The sequence below is a fragment of the Mauremys reevesii genome, linkage group 20 (assembly GCF_016161935.1).
Source record: "Mauremys reevesii isolate NIE-2019 linkage group 20, ASM1616193v1, whole genome shotgun sequence".
Lineage (NCBI taxonomy): Eukaryota > Metazoa > Chordata > Testudines > Geoemydidae > Mauremys > Mauremys reevesii.
The window spans coordinates 23,139,352-23,161,012 of NC_052642.1; the positions used below are offsets into that span (position 1 = coordinate 23,139,352).

The 21,661-nt window shown below is 64.6% G+C and overlaps 1 protein-coding gene across 4 annotated transcripts in view; it reads left to right on the forward strand.

Annotated features, from left to right (window-relative positions):
• The window catches only part of SEZ6 (seizure related 6 homolog), a 70,737-nt gene extending 54,464 nt beyond the window's left edge, over window positions 1–16,273 (forward strand). For 2 of the 4 annotated variants that reach the window (XM_039508171.1, XM_039508173.1), the window contains exons 5-17: window positions 5,008–5,193; window positions 5,600–5,768; window positions 7,491–7,657; window positions 7,779–7,973; window positions 8,165–8,303; window positions 8,710–8,906; window positions 9,610–9,804; window positions 11,103–11,294; window positions 11,680–11,877; window positions 12,413–12,451; window positions 13,723–13,840; window positions 14,392–14,494; window positions 14,861–16,273. In XM_039508171.1, coding sequence (XP_039364105.1) covers window positions 5,008–5,193; window positions 5,600–5,768; window positions 7,491–7,657; window positions 7,779–7,973; window positions 8,165–8,303; window positions 8,710–8,906; window positions 9,610–9,804; window positions 11,103–11,294; window positions 11,680–11,877; window positions 12,413–12,451; window positions 13,723–13,840; window positions 14,392–14,494; window positions 14,861–14,893 — 1,931 coding nt within the window. In that variant the 3' untranslated portion in view covers window positions 14,894–16,273. The remainder of the gene's footprint in view (window positions 1–5,007; window positions 5,194–5,599; window positions 5,769–7,490; window positions 7,658–7,778; window positions 7,974–8,164; window positions 8,304–8,709; window positions 8,907–9,609; window positions 9,805–11,102; window positions 11,295–11,679; window positions 11,878–12,412; window positions 12,452–13,722; window positions 13,841–14,391; window positions 14,495–14,860) is intronic. The other 2 variants (XM_039508172.1, XM_039508174.1) reach the window with 2 other exon arrangements.
• Window positions 16,274–21,661: the final 5,388 nt, after the last annotated feature.

The window sequence follows — 21,661 nt, forward strand, 5'->3', positions numbered from 1 at the left end:
AGGCGCCAGCCAGACACGGGGCCGTGAGAAGGCTCCACCCTTGGTGCCCTCCTGCAGCCAGCGAGCCCGTCGTGCTCACCTCGTCCCTTGGTGGGGCGCAGCAGGGTCACACAGCTGCCCCCGCACTGTGGGCAGAGCCCTGCCAGCCGAGAGCTCCAGTGCTGCAGCAGGGCTAGGTGGCGCGATGTGGTGCCTTGCGAGGCAGCCCCACCCCCGGGAGAGGAGTGCTGCTCCCAGGAGCTGATGGGCTGGGCAGCCTGTCAGATTTGGGAAGGGGACTGGCAGCCAGTGTCCGTTGGCTTGTAGCTGAGAATCCTTCATCTCCAGGCCACATGCTGGAGCCAGAGGCCATCTGGCTTAGCAATGGGGCGAGCATGCCCCTGCCCCTGGTGAAAGGGGGCCTGGCATCTGAGGCTGGGGAGGGGCCCTTTCCCCTCCCATGCAGCCAACCTAGAGTCCCTTTGTAATCTGGCTCATCAGCCCGTGGGCACACTGGGCATGTAACATGGCACCCCCATGGGCGTGTGTCTGCACAGAGCACAGCCTGGCATCTCACCTGGGACCTTGGCACTTCACCTTGGCTGGGAGCTGCCAGGCAAGGTCTGGCTGAGTGTGGGTCACATACACCCCCCGTCCTTCCCAGAGCCCCCCTCTTTCTCCCAGGCCACCATGCCAGCCCTCTGCCCCCACAGCCTGGGGCACCCAGCAGCATCTCCCTCCCAGGATTTGGGGAGTTAGGCCCAGTGCATGGCATGGCACCATCCTGCCAAGGGTCTGCCCCCAGGGTGGGCCCTGCCCACTCCCCTGCAGGTGAACCTGCTTCCCTGGCACAGCTGCAGCCAGCCAGGGCCAATTAGCCTGTTTAAAGCTCTGGAATTGCCGGCGGAGTTAATCTGCGACGTCGCCAGGTTAAACGGGCACCAACCAGAGAGATGCGCTAATGGAGAGATAATTGGTGTGAGCAATTACGGGCTCATTTAACATAATTACCGGCAAAGTTAGGCCCCTTGTCGCTGATAGCAGGGTGGAGCCGCTCCTCCTGCATGGTGCCCATGTGCCACGGGGCCAGCCGAGGGACGTGCCTCCGGGGAGCCTCCTGGGGGGCTCTGCAGAGGCGCTTGTTGGCGGGGGAGCCAGCCACACACCTACAGGCCAGCCTGGAGCTCAGGGACTTTGTCCCCTGCCCCCCCACCCCCACACAGAGCCCAGCAGAGCCTTGGGCAGGCCACTATCCTGCCCTATGCGCCTGTCTCCTCCCTCCCCTGCCCCCTCTGCCTGGAATGCCCACATCGAGCCCCCAGAGTGAATCCCTCCCCCGCCCCGCACCATGTGCAGCCCCTCGTCCCCCGCTCAGCATCGCTCCCTGCCCCAGCTACTCCACATCTCAGCCCAGGGGCTGTCGGGTTCGCCCCCACCCGGCTGATGCCCCATAGAGCCCAAGGGAGCCAGCGCCGAGCCAGCCGATGAGGTGGGAGGCTCCAAGGAGCATGGGCTGAAGGCGGCTGGGCTCTATGGTTCACCAGGGGGTTCCTGTCGGCAGGGCCATGGTGCCCTGGCCTGGCTGGTGGCCACACGGGACCCTAAGGAGCTGGAGGCTCTCAGCTCACGTCACAATCCCCTGACTGCCCCCTCGCTGCAGGCTGGTGCTGAGCCCTTGGCCGAGGGAGCAGAGGGTTGTGCCCTTCAGCACCAGGCTCCCGGCACCTCTCACCGGAGCAGCGTTCCCATGGGGGTGCCACCCTGCAGCCCTCCTGGAGCCCCAGTGCAGCAGGGATGAGTCAAACATGCCAGCGTTGGCAGGGGGGCAAGGGCAGTCATGGGGTAGGGTGTGGGGCATTGCAGGGCATGGGGGAGTGGGGGCGTGGGGCATTGCAGGGCAGAGGGGTGGGAGTGGGGGGTGAGGGGCATTGCAGGGCAGGGGGATTGGGGGGCGTGGGGCATTGCAGGGCAGAGGGGTGGGAGTGAGGGGCGTGGGGCATTGCAGGGCAGGGGGAGTGGGGCCGTGGGGCATTGCAGGGCAGGGGAGAGTGGGGGGCGTGGGGCACTGTAGGGCAGAGGGGTGGGAGTGGGGGGTGAGGGGCATTGCAGGGCAGAGTGGGGCAGGGAGTGGGGCACAGTCTCTGCTGTTTGAGCTCAGCCCCCCGAGAGCAGCCAGCCCCCGGGCGGAGGTGCTGTAGTGTCATGGGATTGTAGCTCCCAGTGTAGACGTGTTCACAGAGGTGTCATGCAGGTGGCTCTTTCTCTGGGTTCATGCAGTGCAGACACTGGGCAGCACAACAGGGTCAGGGCCTGACGGGAGGCAGGTGGGGCACTGGAGTCCAGACCCCTGGGGCATGGAGCTTGTTGGATCTGGGGGGAGCCCATGGCTGGGCTATCGGGGCTGCGAGTCAGGACTGAGGGGCACTGGCAGAGCTCAGTGTGTTTCGGGGATGGGGGGAGCCCAGGGCTGGGCTATCGGGGCTGCGAGTCAGGACTGAGGGGCACTGGCAGAGCTCGGTGGGTTTGGGGGATGCGGGGAGCCCATGGCTGGGCTATCAGGGGGCTGCGAGTCAGGACTGAGGGGCACTGGCAGAGCTCGGTGGGTTTGGGGGATGGGGGGAGCCCAGGGCTGGGCTATCGGGGCTGCGAGTCAGGACTGAGGGGCACTGGCAGAGCTCGGTGGGTTTTGGGGATGGGGGGAGCCCATGGCTGGGCTATCGGGGGGCTGCGAGCCAGGACTGAGGGGCACTGGCAGAGCTCGGTGGGTTTCGGGGATGGGGGGAGCCCAGGGCTGGGCTATTGGGGCTGTGGGTCAGGACTGAGGGGCACTGGCAGAGCTCGGTGGGTTTTGGGGATACGGGGAGCCCAGGGCTGGGCTATCAGGGGGCTGCGAGTCAGGACTGAGGGGCACTGGCAGAGCTCGGTGGGTTTCAGGGATGGGGGGCGCCTGCTCTCCCATTTCCCATGGTCCTTTGTCTCCTTACCGTGCCCAAGGTTCCTCAGCAAAGCAATACCCCCAGGGGCACTCAGCACTGGGTTGGGGGGGGTCTCTGTCTGCCCCAGAATCTCCTGTGAGGGGTGGGCTGCCCCCCTGACCTGCCCTCACTCACCCACATGCCTGGTGCCGCCTTGATGCTATTAATGGGAAAATAACGACAGATTGTGCCGAGCGCGTCCCTCAGCCGGGGTCGCCATGGCAACGTGCAGCAAATTAATGGGAAAAGCCGCACTTCACACTCCTTTATTTTCTTGTCTGATGGGCACAGCCCCCTCTCTGGCTTCTGGGGGATTCTGGGTACAGGTGGGGGCTGGGCATGACTCAGTCACTCCCACCGGTTGGGCGGTGGTACCCCCCAGCCAGATGCCCGGGTACCCCAGGGCCCCCCACAGGTGCTTATGGTCGCGATGGGCCTGGGGCATGTCCCAGCTGGGGCAGGGACTCTATGTACAGAGGGCCCCCCCCGGTCAGGGCTGCAGAGGGGTCCAGCACCCAATGGGGGGCAGGAGGAATTGCCTCTTGCTCGGGGGCAGCATCCTGCTGGGATTTGTCTGCGCCCGCTGCGCTCCCCAGCTAAGGCCGAGGGGGTGCCAGGGCCAGGGTCTCTGAGCTGTAACCCTCTCCCTGCCGTTGTACAGACAGGCCCAGCTCTGCTCTGTTGGGTACTGCTGAGTCGCTCCATGAGCTGAGTCACCCTCCACTCCCAGACAGCTGGGTCAGGCCCTTGGCTACTGAGAGCCCTGGGCTGGCTACCACTGGCCATCGCGCCCATCCCTGCTCCCCTCCCCTGCTGGTTCCCATGTGGGGCGCTCCTAGGGCAGGTGCTGGACTGCTTGTGACCGCCCCCCCCCAACAGTGTGGTCTCACCCCCCAGCACCTGCATCATGCCCACGCCCTGCAGCGCCACCAGCCCTGGGGCGGCAGGGACTCTGTGCAGCCCCATGGGAGCAGCCCGCTCAGTCTGGAGCCATGGCTCCCTGCAGGCTCCTGGCGGGGTGGGGAACGCCAGCTCCCCTGGAAGAGGGGCAGCGAGGAGGCTGGCTGCCCGCCTGCAGCCTGGCAGAGCAGTGTCCCTGGGCAGGGCAGGGCCTGGGGGCTGCACCCCTCTGGCCCATTGCCTGGCCATACAGAAGGATTTGCTGCCACCTGCTGGCTGGGATCAGGGACAACACCCCGTCCGACCCACGTGTAACTGCACCCACGGGCGCTGCCTGGGCAGACAGGGCTGGCTTTGTTTCCAGAGGCTCTGGGGCTCCATGCAATGTGGGGAGAGGAGAGCTCAGCAGCTGGGTATTCCAGGAGAGAAAGCCTACCCCCTCCCACCCCAGTTCCTGCCCTGTGGCTCTCAGACACTCACACTCTGGGGCAGGATCCCGCTGATCCCCAGCATGGCATAGGCGCAGGAACTCGGGATGTGGGGGGTGCTGCAGCACTTCCAGGTTTTACACGAGGCTCCACTTCTGGCCCCCCCACATGGGGTCCTGGCTGCCGGCCCCACACCCAGGGGCTCTGCTCCTGGTCCCGCCCCCGCCCCCAGCTGTGGCCCTGCCCTCGCCCCCCTTTCCCCTGTCCGGGTCCCCCCGCTCCAAAGACATGGCCCTGCTCCCAGCCCCAGCTCGGGGAGGGGGGGTTGCAAATGGTAAGGGGCCTGGCTTTCACCCCACTATTAAAAGTGTTCCAGTGTCACTGCAGCCTGGCGTGGCCGCAGGCTGCAAAACACCCAGGAGCTGTGCTGGCACCCTCTGCCCTGGGGCAGTGAGGGGGTGATAGCCTGGTGCCCTGGGGCCAGCGGGGTGCAACCCTGAAGCAGGAACTTGGCCGAGTCCATCCTTCCCTGCAGGTACTGGGCACCCACCCCCACGGGCACTTGGCACACACCCCTGAAGGCACCGGGCACACACCCCTGAAGGCATCGGGCACACAGCCCCGCAGGCCCCAGGCATGCCAAGCCAAGGAGCCCATCGCTCCAGCCATTCAGCCTGCCAGGCCCTGCCATTAAATGCCCCTCTCTCTCCCTTCCTCCCTCCCAGCCTATCTGCTGAGCTGCAGCTTCCCCTCCCGACCAGCCTACGGCGACGTCTCCGTCACCAGCCTGCACCCCGGGGGCAGCGCCCGCTTCTACTGCGCCACGGGGTACCAGCTGCAGGGCCTGCCTGCGCTCACCTGCCTCAACGCCACCCGGCCCTTCTGGAGCGGCCGGGAGCCCGTCTGTGTGGGTGAGTGGGGGGAGGGGCTGCCCAGTGCTGCCGGATGCCCCCCTGGCCGGGCGCGGGCCTCGCCAGAGCAGGCCTCAGCTGCTCACAAGGGACGTGAGTTTGGCCTTCTCAGCCTGAGCCTGGCCCCAGACAGCTCCTGATTGGCTGCCTCCTCCTAAGAGAGGGTCCCGCACCCCAGCACCTTCCCATAGGCTGTGGGGTGCCCCCTAAGCACTGGGTATGTTCCAACCACTGCCCTGCAGCCGCAGCCCGGCTCCAGATACCGCCCTCTGCCCATTGCTGCAAGGCCAGGCAGTATGTGGCCAAGGGCGCTCTGACAGGCCCCATCTCCGATGTCCCCACCTGTGCAAGCAGCTGCCTGGTGGCCATCTCCCCAGTGCTCCTAACCCTTGGCCTCCCCTTGCAGCGGCTTGCGGGGGCGTGATCAGAAATGCCACCATCGGACGCATCATCTCACCTGGCTTCCCAGGCAACTACAGCAACAACCTGACTTGCCACTGGCTGCTGGAGGCCCCCGAGGGCCAGCGCTTGCACCTGCACTTCGAGAAGGTCTCGCTGGCTGAGGATGATGACAGGTGCGGGGCACGGAGTGGGGCTCGTACAAGAGAAGGGCCCATGGGGGTGTGGCCTCAGGGGAGCAGGGGTGGACGTGTCTGTGAGGCCTGGGGGTCTAGAGCTCCCCTACCACTCTGTGTAGGACTCACAACATGTTGACTCTGAAACCTACCAATGGCGCATGCCAGAGCAGCTGTGCCATTGAGGCTGCCCTGCTCTCTAGTCAGGGCTCTAGCCAGCCCTGCTGGACAGTGACAGGTACTGGGGCTTCCACCCCAACCAGGCGCTGCCCTTTGACTCTCCATGCCTGGGCCTGCCTTCCCACTGAGCCCCTCTAGGAGAGGGGACAGAGGAGATAACCCAGAGCACCGCAGCCCCCCTGTGTGACAGGTTACCCACCCCCAGGGTGCCACCTGATGTACTGGGGTACCACTGAGCTCGCCTTTTCCACCAGCCTGGGCTCCCTCACCCTGTCCTGCTGAGCCCGGCCCTCAAGCCTCCTCCAGCACACACATGCCCAGCTGCAGAACGACACAGACCCTGAAATCAGCACAGCACTCAAGTGCACCCCCTCTGGAGTGCAAACCTACATTATATTGTCTTGTGCTGCACAGAGAACTGCACAGCATAAACTCATGAAATTCGCCCCCTCCCTCAGTGTGGAGGAAGGTATTCACAGCTTTCCCCACCCCCCAGTTATGAATTCCACAAACTGGTTTGAGAGAAAACAAAAACAAATGTATTAACTATGGAAGATAGATTTTAAGTGATTATAAGGGATAGTAAACAGATCAAAGCAGATTATCCAGCAAATAAAACAAAACGAATATAAATTTAAGCTGCAGAGGTTCTTGAAGGCAGCTGCTCTTGCTTGCAGCTTAAAACTCCAGGTGTCCCTTTCACAGGCCGGACACCTACCCAGCCTGGGCTCAGTCCTCCCCCCCACACACACACACTTTGTCTTTGTTTCTTAGATGTTCACAGCAGTCGTGCTGGGCAGGGATTCAGTGAAGAATGACCACTGATTATCTCCCTCCCCTTCCTTAAATAGGTTTTACATATGGCGGGAATCCTTTGTTTTCCAGTGTGGTTTCCCCCCCCCATCCCCCAGTGGAAAAATATTGGTATTCTAGCATGGAGTCCAGTACCAGGTGACTTAATCACATGACCCTGCAGTGTCAAAGCAGCTATGAGTCAGAGGTTGTTTGTAGCATCCCAGGAAGGTGGGAGATTAGCATCTTCAAAGACCTATTGTTCTTCCTAATGGTCCATTGACTTGTCCCCAGCTAGGCAGCCAGACTGATTGCATTCTGTCTGGTGGGCGTTCCCTAGGTGCAAACATATTTGTAGTACAGATGTATAATCAATATTCCTAACTTTAGATACAAAAATGATTCATGCACACAAATAGGATAATCATACTCAGCAAAGCATAACCTCCAATGCCACCTCACATGCCTTCTCTTGCACAAAACATATCTTAGTGATGCTGTAATCATATTATAACAATATTCCTGTGAAGAGTACGGGGTGTAGCATCACACCCTGCCCCTGTGGCTTTTGCCCTCCTGCCTCCAGGCATCAGCAGCTGCCCCTCGTCTCTCCCATTCTCCCGATGCACACAGGCCTCCAGCAGGCTGAGCCACAGAGCCCTAGTACCCAGCGGCCGGGCCGCGGGGATCTGCCAAGGCCTGTGCCCCCCTCCCCTCCCCCAAGCTGGTACTGTGACCATTGCTTGGCAGGCTCATCATCCGGAACGGGAAGGACATCGAGGCACCGCCGGTGTACGACTCGTACGAGGTGGAGTACCTGCCCATCGAGGGGCTGCTCAGCACCGCCCGCCACTTCTTCCTCGAGCTCACCACCGACAGCAGTGGCGCCTCCACCGGCGTGGCACTCCGCTACGAAGGTAAGGCCTGAGACCCCCGCAGAGCCCGGAGAGACGCCTGGCCCGGGGCCCCGGAGAACGAGCCCTGTGATCCCGGCCCCCTTCGGGTGGCAGCATTAACCCTGTGGCCCTCTGTCCCCAGCCTTCGAGCAGGGGCACTGCTACGAGCCCTTCGTCAAGTACGGCAACTTCACCACCAGCGACGCCGTCTATGCCGTGGGCACCACCGTGGAGTTCAGCTGTGACCCTGGCTACACCCTGGAGCAGGGCTCCATCATCATTGAGTGTGTGGACCCCAGCGACCCCCAGTGGAACGAGACGGAGCCGGCGTGCCGAGGTCTGTCTGCTGAGGCCAAGCCGGGCTGCAGGGGAGGGGGCAGGCAGGGCTCCCAGGCCTATGCGGAGCTGGGGCCCAGGCCCTCCATTGAGCGCCCCCTGTGCTGCTCGCTGAGATGGGAAGGGGGGTGCTGTGAGGCCTCCTGCCCCGCGGCTCTGGGGACAGGAGCTCAGTGTCGTGTGTCCCTGCAGCCGTGTGCAGCGGGGAGATCACAGACGCGGCGGGCGTGGTGCTGTCCCCCAACTGGCCGGAGGCCTATGGCAAGGGCCAGGACTGCATCTGGGGCCTGCACGTGGAGGAGGACAAGCGCATCATGCTGGACGTCCAAGTGTGAGTGAGCCCAGGCTGCCCGGGGCAGGTCCCCCAGGGAGCTGGAGGAGCAAGGGCCTGGGGATTGCCCCCGGGCGGGGGGTGGGGCAGGCTGCCTGGGTGCTGGCTAAGGCTGGCGATCATTGGGTGCCCTGGGCATGGCTGGCAGAGCTGTGAGCCCTGTGGGGAGCCCCTCGTCCCTCGTGCAAGAGGCCAGTGCAGCTGCCTGCCTGTGGGTCTGTGGCTGCAAAGGGGCCAGGGCCGGGTTGGGCTCCCTTTGCCCCAGGATGGTCTTGGCTGAAACCCCCCTAAGTGAAGTCCACACCCACAGAGCCCCACTCATCCGAAGGGGAGAGTCCCCTCTAGGGCCAGGGCCAGCTAGCCGGGCTCTACAGGGCGTCTGCCCCAGCCCCCTCTCTCCCCACAGGCTGCGCATCGGGAAGGGCGACGTCCTCACGTTCTACGACGGGGATGACCTGACGGCCCGGATCCTGGGCCAGTACACGGGCACCCAGCGCCGCTTCAAGCTCTACACAGCGATGGCCGACGTCACCATCCAGTTCCAGTCGGACCCCGGCGGTGCTGCCTTCGGCTACCAGCAGGGCTTCGTCATCCACTTCTTCGGTGAGGGTCCCCCACCAGCACTGGGGAGAGAACCCAGGAGTCCTGCCTCCCAGCCCCCTGCTCTCGCCCCCAGACCTCCCACCCCCCGCACCAGCGCTGGGGAGAGAACCCAGGAGTCCTGCCACCCAGCCCCCTGCTCTCGCCCCCAGACCTCCCACCCCCCACCAGCACTGGGGAGAGAACCCCGGAGTCCTGCCACCCAGCCCCCTGCTCTCGCCCCCAGACCTCCCACCCCCCACCAGCGCTGGGGAGAGAACCCAGGAGTCCTGCCTCCCAGCCCCCTGCTCTCGCCCCCAGACCTCCCACCCCCCACCAGCGCTGGGGAGAGAACCCAGGAGTCCTGCCTCCCAGCCCCTGCTCTCGCCCCAGACCTCCCACCCCCACCAGCGCTGGGAGAGAAGCCAGGAGTCCTGCCACCCAGCCCCTGCTCTCGCCCCAGACCTCCCACCCCGCACCAGTTCTGGGAGAGAACCCGGAGTCCTGCCACCCAGCCCCTGCTCTCACCCCAGACCTCCCACCCCCACCCGTGCTGGGGAGAGAACCCAGGAGTCCTGCCTCCCAGCCCCCTGCTCTCGCCCCCAGACCTCCCACCCCCCGCACCAGTTCTGGGGAGAGAACCCAGGAGTCCTGCCTCCCAGCCTGCAGCCGGCCTGTGTGGCCAGGCCCCCGGGCTGGCAGAGGTCTCACTCGGCTCTCCCTGCAGAGGTTCCACGCAACGACACGTGCCCTGAGCTGCCCGAGATCCCCAACGGCTGGAAGACCACGTCCCACCCCGAGCTGATCCACGGCACCATGGTGAACTACCACTGCTACCCCGGCTTCGAGCTCGTGGGCACAGAGCTGCTGATGTGCCACTGGGACCTGACCTGGAGCGGGGACCTGCCCACCTGTGAGAGAGGTGAGCGCAGGGCCCGGGCCATTGCTGGGGCAGGCTGTGCCGCACGCCCCAGAGACTGCCCTGGGGTCCCCTCCCCGCCTGCCTGGCCCCCTGGGGCTGCCCCCCCAGTGCCTGCTGCCTCCAGGAGATGTTCCACGAGCAGCTGCTGCCATTGGCCCACCTGTCAGACCCAGCCCAGAGGCACTGGCACAGACAGGGACGCGGCTCCAAGCCCCTCCCTCCCCCTGCCCGCGCTCCCGCTGGCTATTGCAGCAGCGGACAATTCCCAGAGCGGAGAGGCAGCCGTGCAAGGGGGGGCAGCGTAGGAGCCATGGTGGCCAGCTCTGCCAGGGTCCTGGCCCCTTTGCACCAGTGCCGGCTGGTCAGGCCTCCTGCCATCCAGGGAACGATCAGCTGGCCTGGCCTGGGCCTCCCTCCAGCACTGGCAGCTGCTGCTGGAGCGTAGGTTGGGAGGGACCCTCCGTCTTTCCCACTGACAGCGCCTTGTCTACCCCCTCAGTGCCGAACCGGGTCCCAGCTGGGAGGGGCGGGCGAGGCTGCCCCCCAGGCGGGCCGCACTCAGCAGGGCGGGGAGGCTGCCCCCCAGGCGGGCCGCACTCAGCAGGGTGGGGAGGCTGCCCCCCAGGCGGGCCGCACTCAGCAGGGTGGGGATGGGGTACAAGAGCCCCCAGACCGGAGCCCTGCCAGGACGCCAACAGTCGCCTCCCCGAAACAACCCTGCACCCCCTTGTGCCCAGGCTGCCTGGCTCAGGCCGGAGGGACCGGCAGGCTTTGCTGTGCCGAGAGCTCCCCCTGCTGGAGCTCTGTGCCCCCAATGGCTCTCCCCTGCCCACTGCAGCCCTGGGGCAGAGCTCCGGGCACCCGGGGTCTGGCTGCCTCCCTCTCTGGGTGCAGAGGGGCTGGAGGCCTCGCCCCGCAGGGCCTGGGTGGTGGTGCTGGGAAGAGACTGGAGGCATTTGTGGTCCCCTGTGCTTCGACCACTAGCCACGCTGCCTGCCACGGCGTGGCTCTGCAGGCCGCGGGGTGCAGCCTCCCCCTTGCCCCCCCCACACAAACACACCAGCAGCTTCGCTTCCCCTCCCCCCACACCCAGCAGCCCCCCCCCAGCAGCTTCGCGTCTCCTCCCCCCACACCGTGCAGCCCCCCCCAGCAGCTTCGCTTCCCCTCCCCCCACACCCTGCAGCACTAAGGGCCACTGCCCCACTTGGCTCCAGCCCTCCCAAGGCCTGAGCCATGTGGGGAGGCGGCTCCCCCTTCCCCTCAGCTTGGTGCAAGTCTCACCTCCCTCCCCTGCGCAGTGACCTCCTGCAAGGACCCCGGGGACGTGGCCCACAGCCGCAGGATCGTCTCCAGCTCCAAGTTCCCCGTGGGCGCCACCGTGCAGTTCGTCTGCGACAAGGGCTACGCCCTGACCGGGGGCGGCCTGCTGACCTGCCGGGACCGCCAGGCCGGGGGCCCCAAGTGGAGCGACCGCCTCCCCAAGTGCACCCGTGAGTCCGAGCTCTGCCAGCTGCTTCCGTGGGGTCCTGCTCCAGCTGGCTGGCTGGGAACCTCCCCCCCCAAAACAGGTCCTGGTGCACCTGGCTGCCTGTCTCCAGGGTCGGGGAGAGCCCTGGCCCTGCAGCCTGTGCTGGCACCTGAAGCATGGGATGCTCGGGAGGGGGGCGCTGCAGGCGGCATCATGCTGGGCACTGCATCCCATTGGGCTGTCCCCCAGCTGCTCGCCTCCCAGCCCTGGCAAGGGCCCCCCAGCAGTTGGACCAGGGCTGAGCCCCATGAGGGAGGCTCCCCATAGCCCTCAAAGGAAGCTCTGGCCTCACCCCTTGGCTGAGTTGCAGGCGAGCGTCTCACCCCAGCTCCATTCTACATTTGCAGCAGAAGTATATGAGCCTTGCCACAACCCGGGCACCCCAGAGCATGGCGTCCAGACCCCGGAGCAGAGGCTGTACCAGGCAGGGGCCACCCTGCGCTTCTCATGTGCCACAGGCTATGTGCTGCTGGGGGAGGGGAGCCTCCGCTGTGTGCCCGGCCACCCCTCGCAGTGGAACAGCTCTCCTCCCATCTGCAAGGCCGGTGAGTCTGCCCTGGGACCGGCAAACAGTGTGTGTGGCCCAGCCAGTCCCCGAGCCCCCGGCCACCAGCGTCTCACCTTCCCTGCAGAACTGCCCTCTCCAGCAGGGATTGCCTTGTGGTCACTGTGCCCTGGGCACGCCAGATCCTCCCCGCCCCTTGCACGACTGAATGGTGAGTGTGCAAGGGACACACCCGCCCCCCGCGGTGGCGCCCCAGCCACTGCCAGCGCTAGCTTCTCCCTGGCACTGCAAAGCCGACGGTCCCTTCTCTAGCCTGACTAACGCTCCCGCCCCACAGTGCAGGGAGCATGTGCCCATGTCAGCCCCAGGGCAGGGGGACCACGCTGGGCCAAGCCACTAGCAAAGCACTGGCCACAGGCTCACACTTAATAACCACTCTGAGCTTCAGCTGCCCTGCCTGGGGCCGGCATGTGATGGGGCCCTTGGCTCTGCCCTGGTCCCCAGCAGCCCTGCCCCCCTCGCTCTACCCAGCTGCTGCCCCCCCGTCCCGCCTTTCATTCTCTCTCTTCTTCCAGCCGCTTACGATGAATTTTACAGCAACCGCAACCTGGACGGTAAGAACCTGGCAGCGGTCTCACCGGCTCTCCCTGCAGGCTCTCCACAGGCTGCCGTGCAGGAGGGTCCCTCTAGGGCAGACGTGAGGCAGGGGCCTTGAGGGGGTGCCTGGGAGCCACTGGGGCCGGGAGACGGGTGCGGAGAGCAGATGACACTGAACCATCAGGAGAGGTGGACATGCAGAAACACAGGGAGTGATGGCGCTGGGTGCAGGGGCAGGTGGGCTGGGCTCAGTGCTGGAGCAGCTCTGCCCACAGGGACGGCTCACCCGGCAGAGGCCGGCCAGGGAGACTCGCAAAGGAGGGATCAAAGAGAGAGTTTGGGTGCAGGTGCCCATGGGGGTGCAAGTGGGGGTGGTGCCAGTGGGGGGGCCCATGACGGTGGGAGTGGGTGCAGGTGGGGGTGCGGGTGGGATGCGGGTGTCTGTGAGGGTGCCCGTGGGGGTGCACGTGGGGGTGGTGCCAGTTGGGGTGCCCATGAGGGTGGGAGTGGGTGCAGGTGGGGTTGGGTGCCCGTGGGGTGCGGGTGGGATGCGGTGTCCGTGAGGGTGCCGGTGGGGGTGCGGGTGGGATGCGGGTGGGGATGGGTGCCCGTGGGGGGCGGGTGGGATGCGGGTGGGGATGGGTGCCCATGGGGGTGCGGGTGGGATGCGGGTGTCTGTGAGGGTGCCCGTGGGGTGCAATGGGGGGTGGTGCCAGTGGGGGTGCCCATGAGGGTGGGAGTGGGTGCAGGTGGGGATGGGTGCCCGTGGGGGTGCGGGTGGGATGCGGGTGTCCGTGAGGGTGCCGGTGGGGGTGCGGGTGGGATGCGGGTGGGGATGGGTGCCCGTGGGGGGGCGGGTGGGATGCGGGTGGGGATGGGTGCCCATGGGGGTGCGGGTGGGATGCGGGTGTCCGTGAGGGTGCCCGTGGGGGTGCGGGTGGGATGTGGGTGCCCGTGGGGGTGCCCGTGGGGGTGGGCTATCTGGGGATCTGGGCTGGGCTGAGCAGCGAGCACAGAGCCAGGATGCGGCCGGCAGCAGGAGGCACCATTTCCCCTGTGAGCAGGGAGGAGGCACCCCAGGCTGGGTCCCATGTCTGTGCAGGGCCCCTGTCACTGAAGTGCATGGGGGGTGTGGAACCCCAGTGCCCTGAGAAGGGGGGTGCAGGATCCCCCTTCCCCTCATCCCCACTGAGCTACCCGAAGAGTCTGGTAAAGTCTTTTCTTCCCCTGCCCGCTGCCCCGGTCTCTGTACCCTCCCCCCCCCACACTTTCCCCGTCTCTCCCGCAGTCGCGAAGGTCTCACCCTCGGGGAACCCGCAGGAGGGCCCCAACGTCGCCATCGCCATCTTCCTGCCAGTGCTGGTCGTGGCGCTGCTCATTGGAGGCATTTACCTCTACTTCTCCAAGTGAGTGCCATGGCGGGAGGGGGGAGTCTGCCCCCTGCCCGGCCTTGTCTGCCTCCTGCCAGCCCCATCTGACCCTGGCCCCTCTGGCCCCGTGCCCAGCCTCGTCTGCCCCTGTCCCTGTCTGTGCCTGGCCCCTCTGCCCTCCTGCCCGGCCCCATCTGTCTCTTGCCTGGCCCAGTCTGCCCTGCATCCTACCCTGTCTTCCTCCTGCCAGCCCCGTCTGCCCTGGCCCCTCTGCCCCCCCTCGTCTGCCCCCATCCCTGTCTGTCCCTGGCCCCTCTGCCCTCCTGCCCGGCCCCATTTGCCTCTCGCCTGGCCCCGTCTGCCCCTGTCCAGCCCTGTCTGCCGCCCTGCCCAGTCCCCAGCCCTGTCTGCCCCTGGCCCCCAGCCCGGGCCCCGTGTTCTCATCTGCCCCGGCCCCCATCTGCCCCTGCCTGGGCCCCACGTTCTCTTGTCTGCGCCCTGCCCAGCCCCCAGCCCCGTCTGTCAGTGCCAGCCCATCAGTGCTCTGCCAGCTTGGGTCACTGCCGGCTCATCTCTGTCCCCTGCAGGCTCCAGGGGAAACCGTCCCTGCAGCTGCCCCTGTCTGGTTCTCACCCCTACAATCACATCACTGTGGAATCAGCCTTTGACAACACCGCCTACGAGACAGGAGTAAGTACTGAGCCCCGCTCAGTCGGGCCCCACCAGCCCTGGGGCCGCACAGGGGTCGGCAGCTTGGGAGTAAACCCAGGTGCTTGGGGCACTGCCAGGAGCTGGGGGCTGGCTCGGCCCTGTGCAAATGGGCAGCCCCATGTCCCTCACTGGGGACTGCCCCCAGCCCCCCAGTATGTGCGTGGAGCAGGAGAGGGGCAGCAATAGCCAATCAATCCCAGGAGCAGCCCCAAGGGTGGGGTGGAAAGGTGGAGGGAGAGGGGGGTCGCTGCCCCCCAGGAAGGGGGAGGGAGGAAGGGAACGCGTGAGGGGGTGGGGGGAACGAGCACACCCCGGCAGCACTGGAAAGTGTCCAACCCCCTGCAGTCTGTTTCCTTTCCAGGACACGAGGGAATATGAGGTTTCCATCTAGGCCGAGCTGAGCTGAGCCGGGAGGAGGGGCCCCCCCAGCAGCACTGTCGTCGGCCCCCGGACACCCCGCCGGCATCTTGCGGGAAGGGACTGTAAATGTCCCCAAGAGACTCTGCCCAAGCGCTTTCCCGGAGGAGCCAGCGGCCCAGCTCCCGTCCCCAGCCTGGCCCCTTCCTGCCAGCGCTGCCCCGCCCTGCCCCAGTCCGGCAGGGTCTGTGCACAGAGAAACGGGGAGGCTCCGGGCTCCATGTGGGTGTGATGGACTCTGGACTCTCTGTCACGCTGCATGGAGCCGTGCACAGGACCTGCCAGGCCAGGCCAGAGCCAGCCACACGGCCTCCTGCTCCCGCCCACAGTGGCCGGGATAACACTGCGCCTGGGGGGCTGGGCTGGGCAGCCTCCCTCCCATCGCCAGCCTGGCCCAGCCCAGAGCAGGGGAAAGAGCCAAGGAGACGCTTTATTCCCACGAGCCTGTTCAGCCCCTTGTGTCCAGGCGCTGAGCTGTAGCTCATGGGGTCTGAACCGGGCCCTGCCTACTCCAGGTGTGAGGAGCCCGCTGCCGAGTTGGCTCCAGGGCCTCAGTTTCGCTCTCAGCCGGGAGGGTTCTCGCCCTCATGCTTGTGGAAAATCTGACCCGAGTGTCAGCGCCGCAGCATCGCCTGCCTGAGTGTGCGGCCAGCCTGAGCCAGCCGCGTGCAGAGCTGTGCGCTGCCCCATAGACTCTGCCAATCTGCAGCCGTGGACTCCGCCGCGGCCCAGGACAGCCCAGCGTCAGTGTGCATGCCGTGGAATTGGACGTTCTCCTGCTCCTCAGACGGGGAGTGACTGGATTCCAGCACCTGCTCCCCAGACCGCTCCCTGGAGCCAGAGCCAAACCCTGCCTGCAGCTGGGATAACAGTGCAGCAGCCTGGGGCTGGGGAGCCAGGGAGATGAGCTGCTGAAGCCAAATACAAGTTTGCCCTCCTCTGGCACATGCTGGATGGTGCAGGAGAAGGAGGCTCTGAGCCTGGCGCATGGGAGCAAAACACCCAGCCCTGGAACTACTCAGAGACACATTGTACCGCAATGAGTGTTTGCAGCTCCCCACCCTCCCTCTGTGTTTGTAGCAGGGGTAGCAGAATGCAGGGTATTTCGGTAGCTCGTGGTCGTAGGCTAGAGGAATGCTGGCATGGCACTGTGCCCCTGGGCACACGGAGCCCTGAATATCAAGCACTGTGTCTCGCTGTGTGAGACACCTAACTCACTCGCCAGTAACACAGCCCTGCCCCTGCTACCAGCCTCCGGGGCCAGTGTAAAAACCACATTAACATTAGAATTCTGTAAAAGCAACCTGCCCACATTCCGTGGATTAAAAGCTGGTAGTAATAGGTCTGCAAATGTCATTGTAGGTGGGGAATCGTCATCAAACAGGTGTGTGTCCGGGGTGGGGTGGGGGCAGTTCGTGGCCCTGTGCTATTTAACATCGTCAGTAGAAAACACCAAATCATCACCGATCAAGTTTGCAGATGACACACGCCTGGGGGTGCGGTACCCAGTGAAGAGGCCAGGTCACTGCTAACAGCAATATGGATCGCTTGGTAAACTGTGTTTGAATACGGCTCAATGTCAACGTAGCGGAGCAGAGACTGCAGGCCTGTTACAGGCTGGGGGACTTGTCATGCCAAGCAGTGACTGAAAAAGGCTTTTACCTCTGGGTGTGGCTGCTGGGATCCTGGGTCCAGTTCTGGGGTCCGCAAGTCAAGGATGGTGCTAAATTGGGGAGGGCTCAGAGAAGAACCCCGAGAACGAGGGACGGGTTAGACCCTCCTAGTGAGAGACCCTAGGACTCAGACTCTAGCTCAGCAAAGAGAAGGTTCTGGGTGACCTGAGCCCAGCCTACCGGGCTCTACGGGAAGAACAAACGTTTGATCGTGCGCTGGCTCTTCCATCTAGCGGAGAAGGGTCTAACCCGGCCAGCAGCTGGAAGCTGAAGCTGAGCAGTTCAGACTGGCACAAGTAATTGTTAGCAGTGAGAGGAATTACCCATTGGAGCAACTCACCCAGAGCTGGGGCGGAGTCTCCGTCACTGACCATTCTAAAATCCGGACGGGCTGTTTTTCTAACAGCTCTGCCCAAGGGATTACTGGGGCGGGTCTCAGGCCTGTGCTATAGGAGCTCAGACTGGGTGGTCACAAGGGACCCTAGTGGCCTTGGGATCTAGGAGAAAGCTCGTAGCGCAGGGCCCAGACTCTCCCGCACTCCCTTGCGTGAGCAGCAGCAAGGCTGCGTCTTGGCCGCGGGGTGCAGCAAGCTGCCATTGCGGTGGGGTTTGTGGGGGAACTGTACATGGCTTAGAGTGGGGGCATCCCCAGCCCAGGGAGCAAGCCCTGCCCCGCCCCCCAGTTTAAAGGGGAGATCCTGAGCCAAGCAGGCAGATTCCAGTGGCCCTGGCTAGGGCCCAGCCTGGACAGAGATGGCTCCCAGCACAGGGCAGCGTGTGCAGGTGCAGGCCGTGAGGAGGTGCTGGCCGTCCCCTGGGCACAGCGGCTGCAGCGTTCCTGCCATGCAGGTCAGAGACGAAGTGGTGGTAACATAAGCCTGGGCCAAGGACCTGGCCCCTGGGGCAGGGGCAGCTCTAACATGCTCAGGCCTAGCTGCCCTGTGGTCTGGGGAGGGCATAAAGCAGCTAATGCTGCCCAGCAAGGGGGTGGCCCAGGCAGGCTTGTGTGGGCAAGCACAGGGCCCGGTCTCTTGGCCTGGCACAGGGGGTCTTGCACTCTGGGAGCCGCAGGACTACAATGCAACACCAGGCTCAGGGCCTGCAGAGGGGGCAGCAGTGACCTCACTGAGGGGAGCCCCCAGCGGCCCAGTAGGTGTGGGGCACTGGCGAAGCGTCTCCCCTCCTGGAGGAGGATGGGCCCAGGCTAAGTCTAAGCTTCCCCCAGGTTGTCAGTGGTGGGCAGCGTGTAAACCCTCCTGCCAACAGCCCCACCCTGAAGTGGCACCTCCATGTGGCTGGGCTCCACCCTTGGCGCTGGTGTGCCAGCCCCCGGCAGCTCACACTGCTTCACCTGCGCACCCCAGCGCCTGCCCCCACCTAGAGAGGCTGGGGACAGTCACAGACGCTCCACGGGCAGCCATCCTGCCTGGGTGTGAATCCTGCCCTGCGGGCTTGGGGGCACCTTGGTTAGCCCATGTGAGGGACCCCCCCAACCTGCCACTAAGCCCCCAGGATGGTGAACTCCAGCCCCACAGGTTGTCCGGTCACTCGCCCACTGCCTGGCTCTGGGAAGCAGTGAGGGCAGGCGAGTCTCGAGCTCCCCAGAGCCAGCTCACGCCCCTGCCAGTTTGCCAGGCTCTGGCTGTGCGCACAACCAGCCCTGGGCTCCGCCAGCCACTGCCAGCATTTTTCCAGCCAAATGCCCGGCAGGAGGCAGATGAGGGTGTGGACACTGGCTCGGTTACGTGGCCCAAGGAGACCCTTGGTGAGTTGTGTGCGTGGGCTGGGGCAGGCGCTGGTGCGGCAGTGCAAACCCCGGATCCACGCCCAGCCCCTGCAGGAGGCTGGGGCAGGGAGACATTTTCTCCCACCCAGGTGCACCTGCCCAGGGTCCAGCTCCCATTACTGCTAGGCCCCTGCGCTCAAGATGCCATTCTCCTTGAGGTGGTGGCCACAAGCCGCAGCCAGCTCCAGCCTTCAGCCGGAATCCTCCTGGCCCCCCGGGTGTCTAGCCCACTCCCCTCTGCCTCACGGGCCCTTCTGAATGGCTGTCCCGCTGCTGCAGAGAGCCTAGCATGGCGCCAGGACAGGAGGGAGTGTTTGCCTGCAGCAGCTGCTTCCTGGAGAGCCCTGATGGGGGTTCGAGAGAGACGCCAGCCCAAGCGGCTCCCAGCCAGGGACCTTGCCTGCCAGCCCAGCCACAGGGCGTGCCATGCTGTTCTCCGTGCGAAGGGAGTGAGACGCAGCAGGCTGAGCTGTGGAGACGGACAGGACGGGGCGTCCCACCAGCAAGGGGCACCGGTGCTGGAGGGATGGGGAGCCCCGCACGGTCTCCATGCAGGGCAGTGAGGAAAGGGGGGCTTAGTGCTGCTGACCCCCGACCCATCCGGAGCCCCTGGGCCTGGCGAGCCCCAGCCTGGGCAGGAAGCTTTTCACGTGTGAAATGTCATGTACAGTCCCAGCTTTCCGCCGCCCGGTCCGTTTTGGGGAGAAGAGCCAGGCTTTTCTTTCAGTTGTTTCCTTAATAAACTGGTGTTTTAGAAGAAGCTGCTCTGCGTGGTGGTGCCGTGTTCCTGGGGCCTGCAATCCCTGAGCACAGGAACCTCCTCACTCCTTCCTCCCCTGGCACGAGAGTGGCAGGTGGCCCGAATTCTCTGTGCTCTCCTCACCTGTCAGCACTCCCCCATTCCTCCGGCAGCCAAAAGAACCACCTGTGTGTTGAGGGCCACCCCACTGAAACCGCCTGGGGCAATGGCTAAACCTCACTCCCTGCTGCAGACGGACTCAGGGTCCCAACACACCAACCACCCCCGGCTGGGGAAACTGGGCACTGTCCTGGATGGAGCGTGATGGTGCAGAGCCGAGCTCCAGGGGGAAGGGGATGGGAGGACACAGGAGAAGGGCAGCCCCCTGGGACCTTCCTGGACCCCCTTGGGTCCCTGTAGAACATGCACTGGACTCAGCTGGGAGCGCAGCTGCCTGCTCCTGCTATGGTCAGGCCCCCCGTGAGTGGGTCAGGCCCGTCCTCCATCTCTTCGCTGACGCCTAGTCAGCTGCCGGTGCCAGGGGAAGGCTGCCCTAGGGCCTCATTTTCAAAAACGTGAGTGGCTCAAGCCTCAGCTCCATCCACCCAGAGCCAGATTCCAGGCTCTGAACCACGTGCCAGCAGCCCTCTGGGAGCATGCAGATCCCAAAGGCCGGGGGAAGTGCGTGAGCGCTGGGGACCTGGGGACGGACAATCTTCCAGAGGGGATCAGGTGACTCCAAGCCTGTCTGCAGGAAACGCTGCAGAGCATTCCTCGTCGAAAAGCCCTTCCACCGACATAAGAAGGCCCCTTGCAGCTCCCCCTCGTCCCCCAAATTAAACCACCCCCGAACACCCTCCCCCAAGCAGAGGTTTTTCTCCAAAAAGGCAAGCGAGCCAGAGACTCCATGGAGTCTAGGGGATCAGTTCTATGGGCTGGGGCTTGTATCGCGTGCGGGGCTGCAGGAGAAAGGCCAAAGACAGCTAGCTATGGCCAGGCCCCTGAATCGGGCATGGGACGAGCCCAGCTGGGATGGCCAGGGGGCGGGGGGTGCTTACTGGGTTCCCACTGCTCCAGCACCAAGTGGCTGTCTTGCAGCCCGAGGCAGTGGGACGCTGAGCCGAAGCTGCCAGGAGAAGCCAAGCTGATGTGCAGGATGGGGGGGGGGGGGGCTGTTTGAGACCACATCCTCTTGGCCACTTGCCCCACTACACCGCTGCCCCCATCCAGCTGCCAGGTAGGTAACACTGCTGCACCTCCATGTCACACCAGCCTGTGACTTGCCCACCTTCATCCTCCACCCCCCCCTGCACTTGGCCCAGAGTCTCCCACAGGACTCGCCTGAGATTGCTCCAGGGTCCACCTGGCTCCTGAGCAGTCTTGCTTGAGCGGCTGCTCGCTGAGCACCTACCCTGCCTGGCCTTGGCAAGGGTGCCACTCCTGCTGGTGCCCATCAGTGTCAGAGAGAGCTGAGCGGCCCATGGGCATTGACTCCCCGTGGCCTCCACGCACAGGTCACTGAATTGCCTCATTGCTGCCTGCCAGTGGGTTACTGGGGAGCATCAAGAGCCCAGGCCCTCGGGTCGTCCTCCCGGTCCCCAGAGCTTTGCCTGAGGTGGGGGAGCTGCTTCACTTGATTTCTCATGCCTGGAGAACTGAAACTACAAGCTCAGGAAGAAAAGCAGGTGCAAGCATTCCTGGATCCTCCCTGGCACCATCACAGCAGCCAGCAGCCAGGCTGTTTGAGTTTGAACAATAACCTGGGGAGGGGTGGAGCCTTCACTGGCCCAGGGTTAAGCACAGACTCGGGAAGGGCAGCCCTTGCACACCTCTCACCCCTAGCTGGAGCCACCAGGTGCTCGGAGTGGGATGCGGTTGGTATTGGTGCAGCCCAGGCCAGCACCACACAGGGAGATGGGGAAATCACACCCTGCAGCAGGCCCAGACACACACATGTACCAGGAAACCTGCTGCATGGCCACACAGCTGGGCTGTCGGTCACCCACAGCTGCACTTCCTGCTCACGGCAGCTCCACGGTTGCATTTCTTCTGGCGTAGGCAGAAAGGTGATGAACCCAGCACAGGGGAAGCCCTAGCGGTGACAGCCCTGCATGCCGCAGCAGGAAGTGGAAAGGAGCGAGATTCTGCTTATACCTACGGCTCCTGGTGCTTGGCATGCTGGGAAGTTAAATGGGCTTGTGAGACAATATTGCATTGTCTAGTCTGCCTGCTGGAGTGTGACGGTGGCTTGGTAACCCTGATGCCCCAGCACTCAGTCCAAGTGACAGCACGAGGGAAATCGGAGGCCACGAAGCACAGCATTCGGAGGCCTTTTTGGCCCATAAGCATTTTAATCTGGGGAACCTTCAGAGCAGTGACATCCGTAGCGCTTAGCACAGAAATCACATTGCACAAATGCTGCTAGCGGCACCTGGCTCCAAAAAGGCAGCAAGTCCCCAACATGTGGTGTGGGGCGCAGCTACAACTGCGTGGCGGCTGCAAGCAACACAACCTGAAGCTACTGCTGCTGC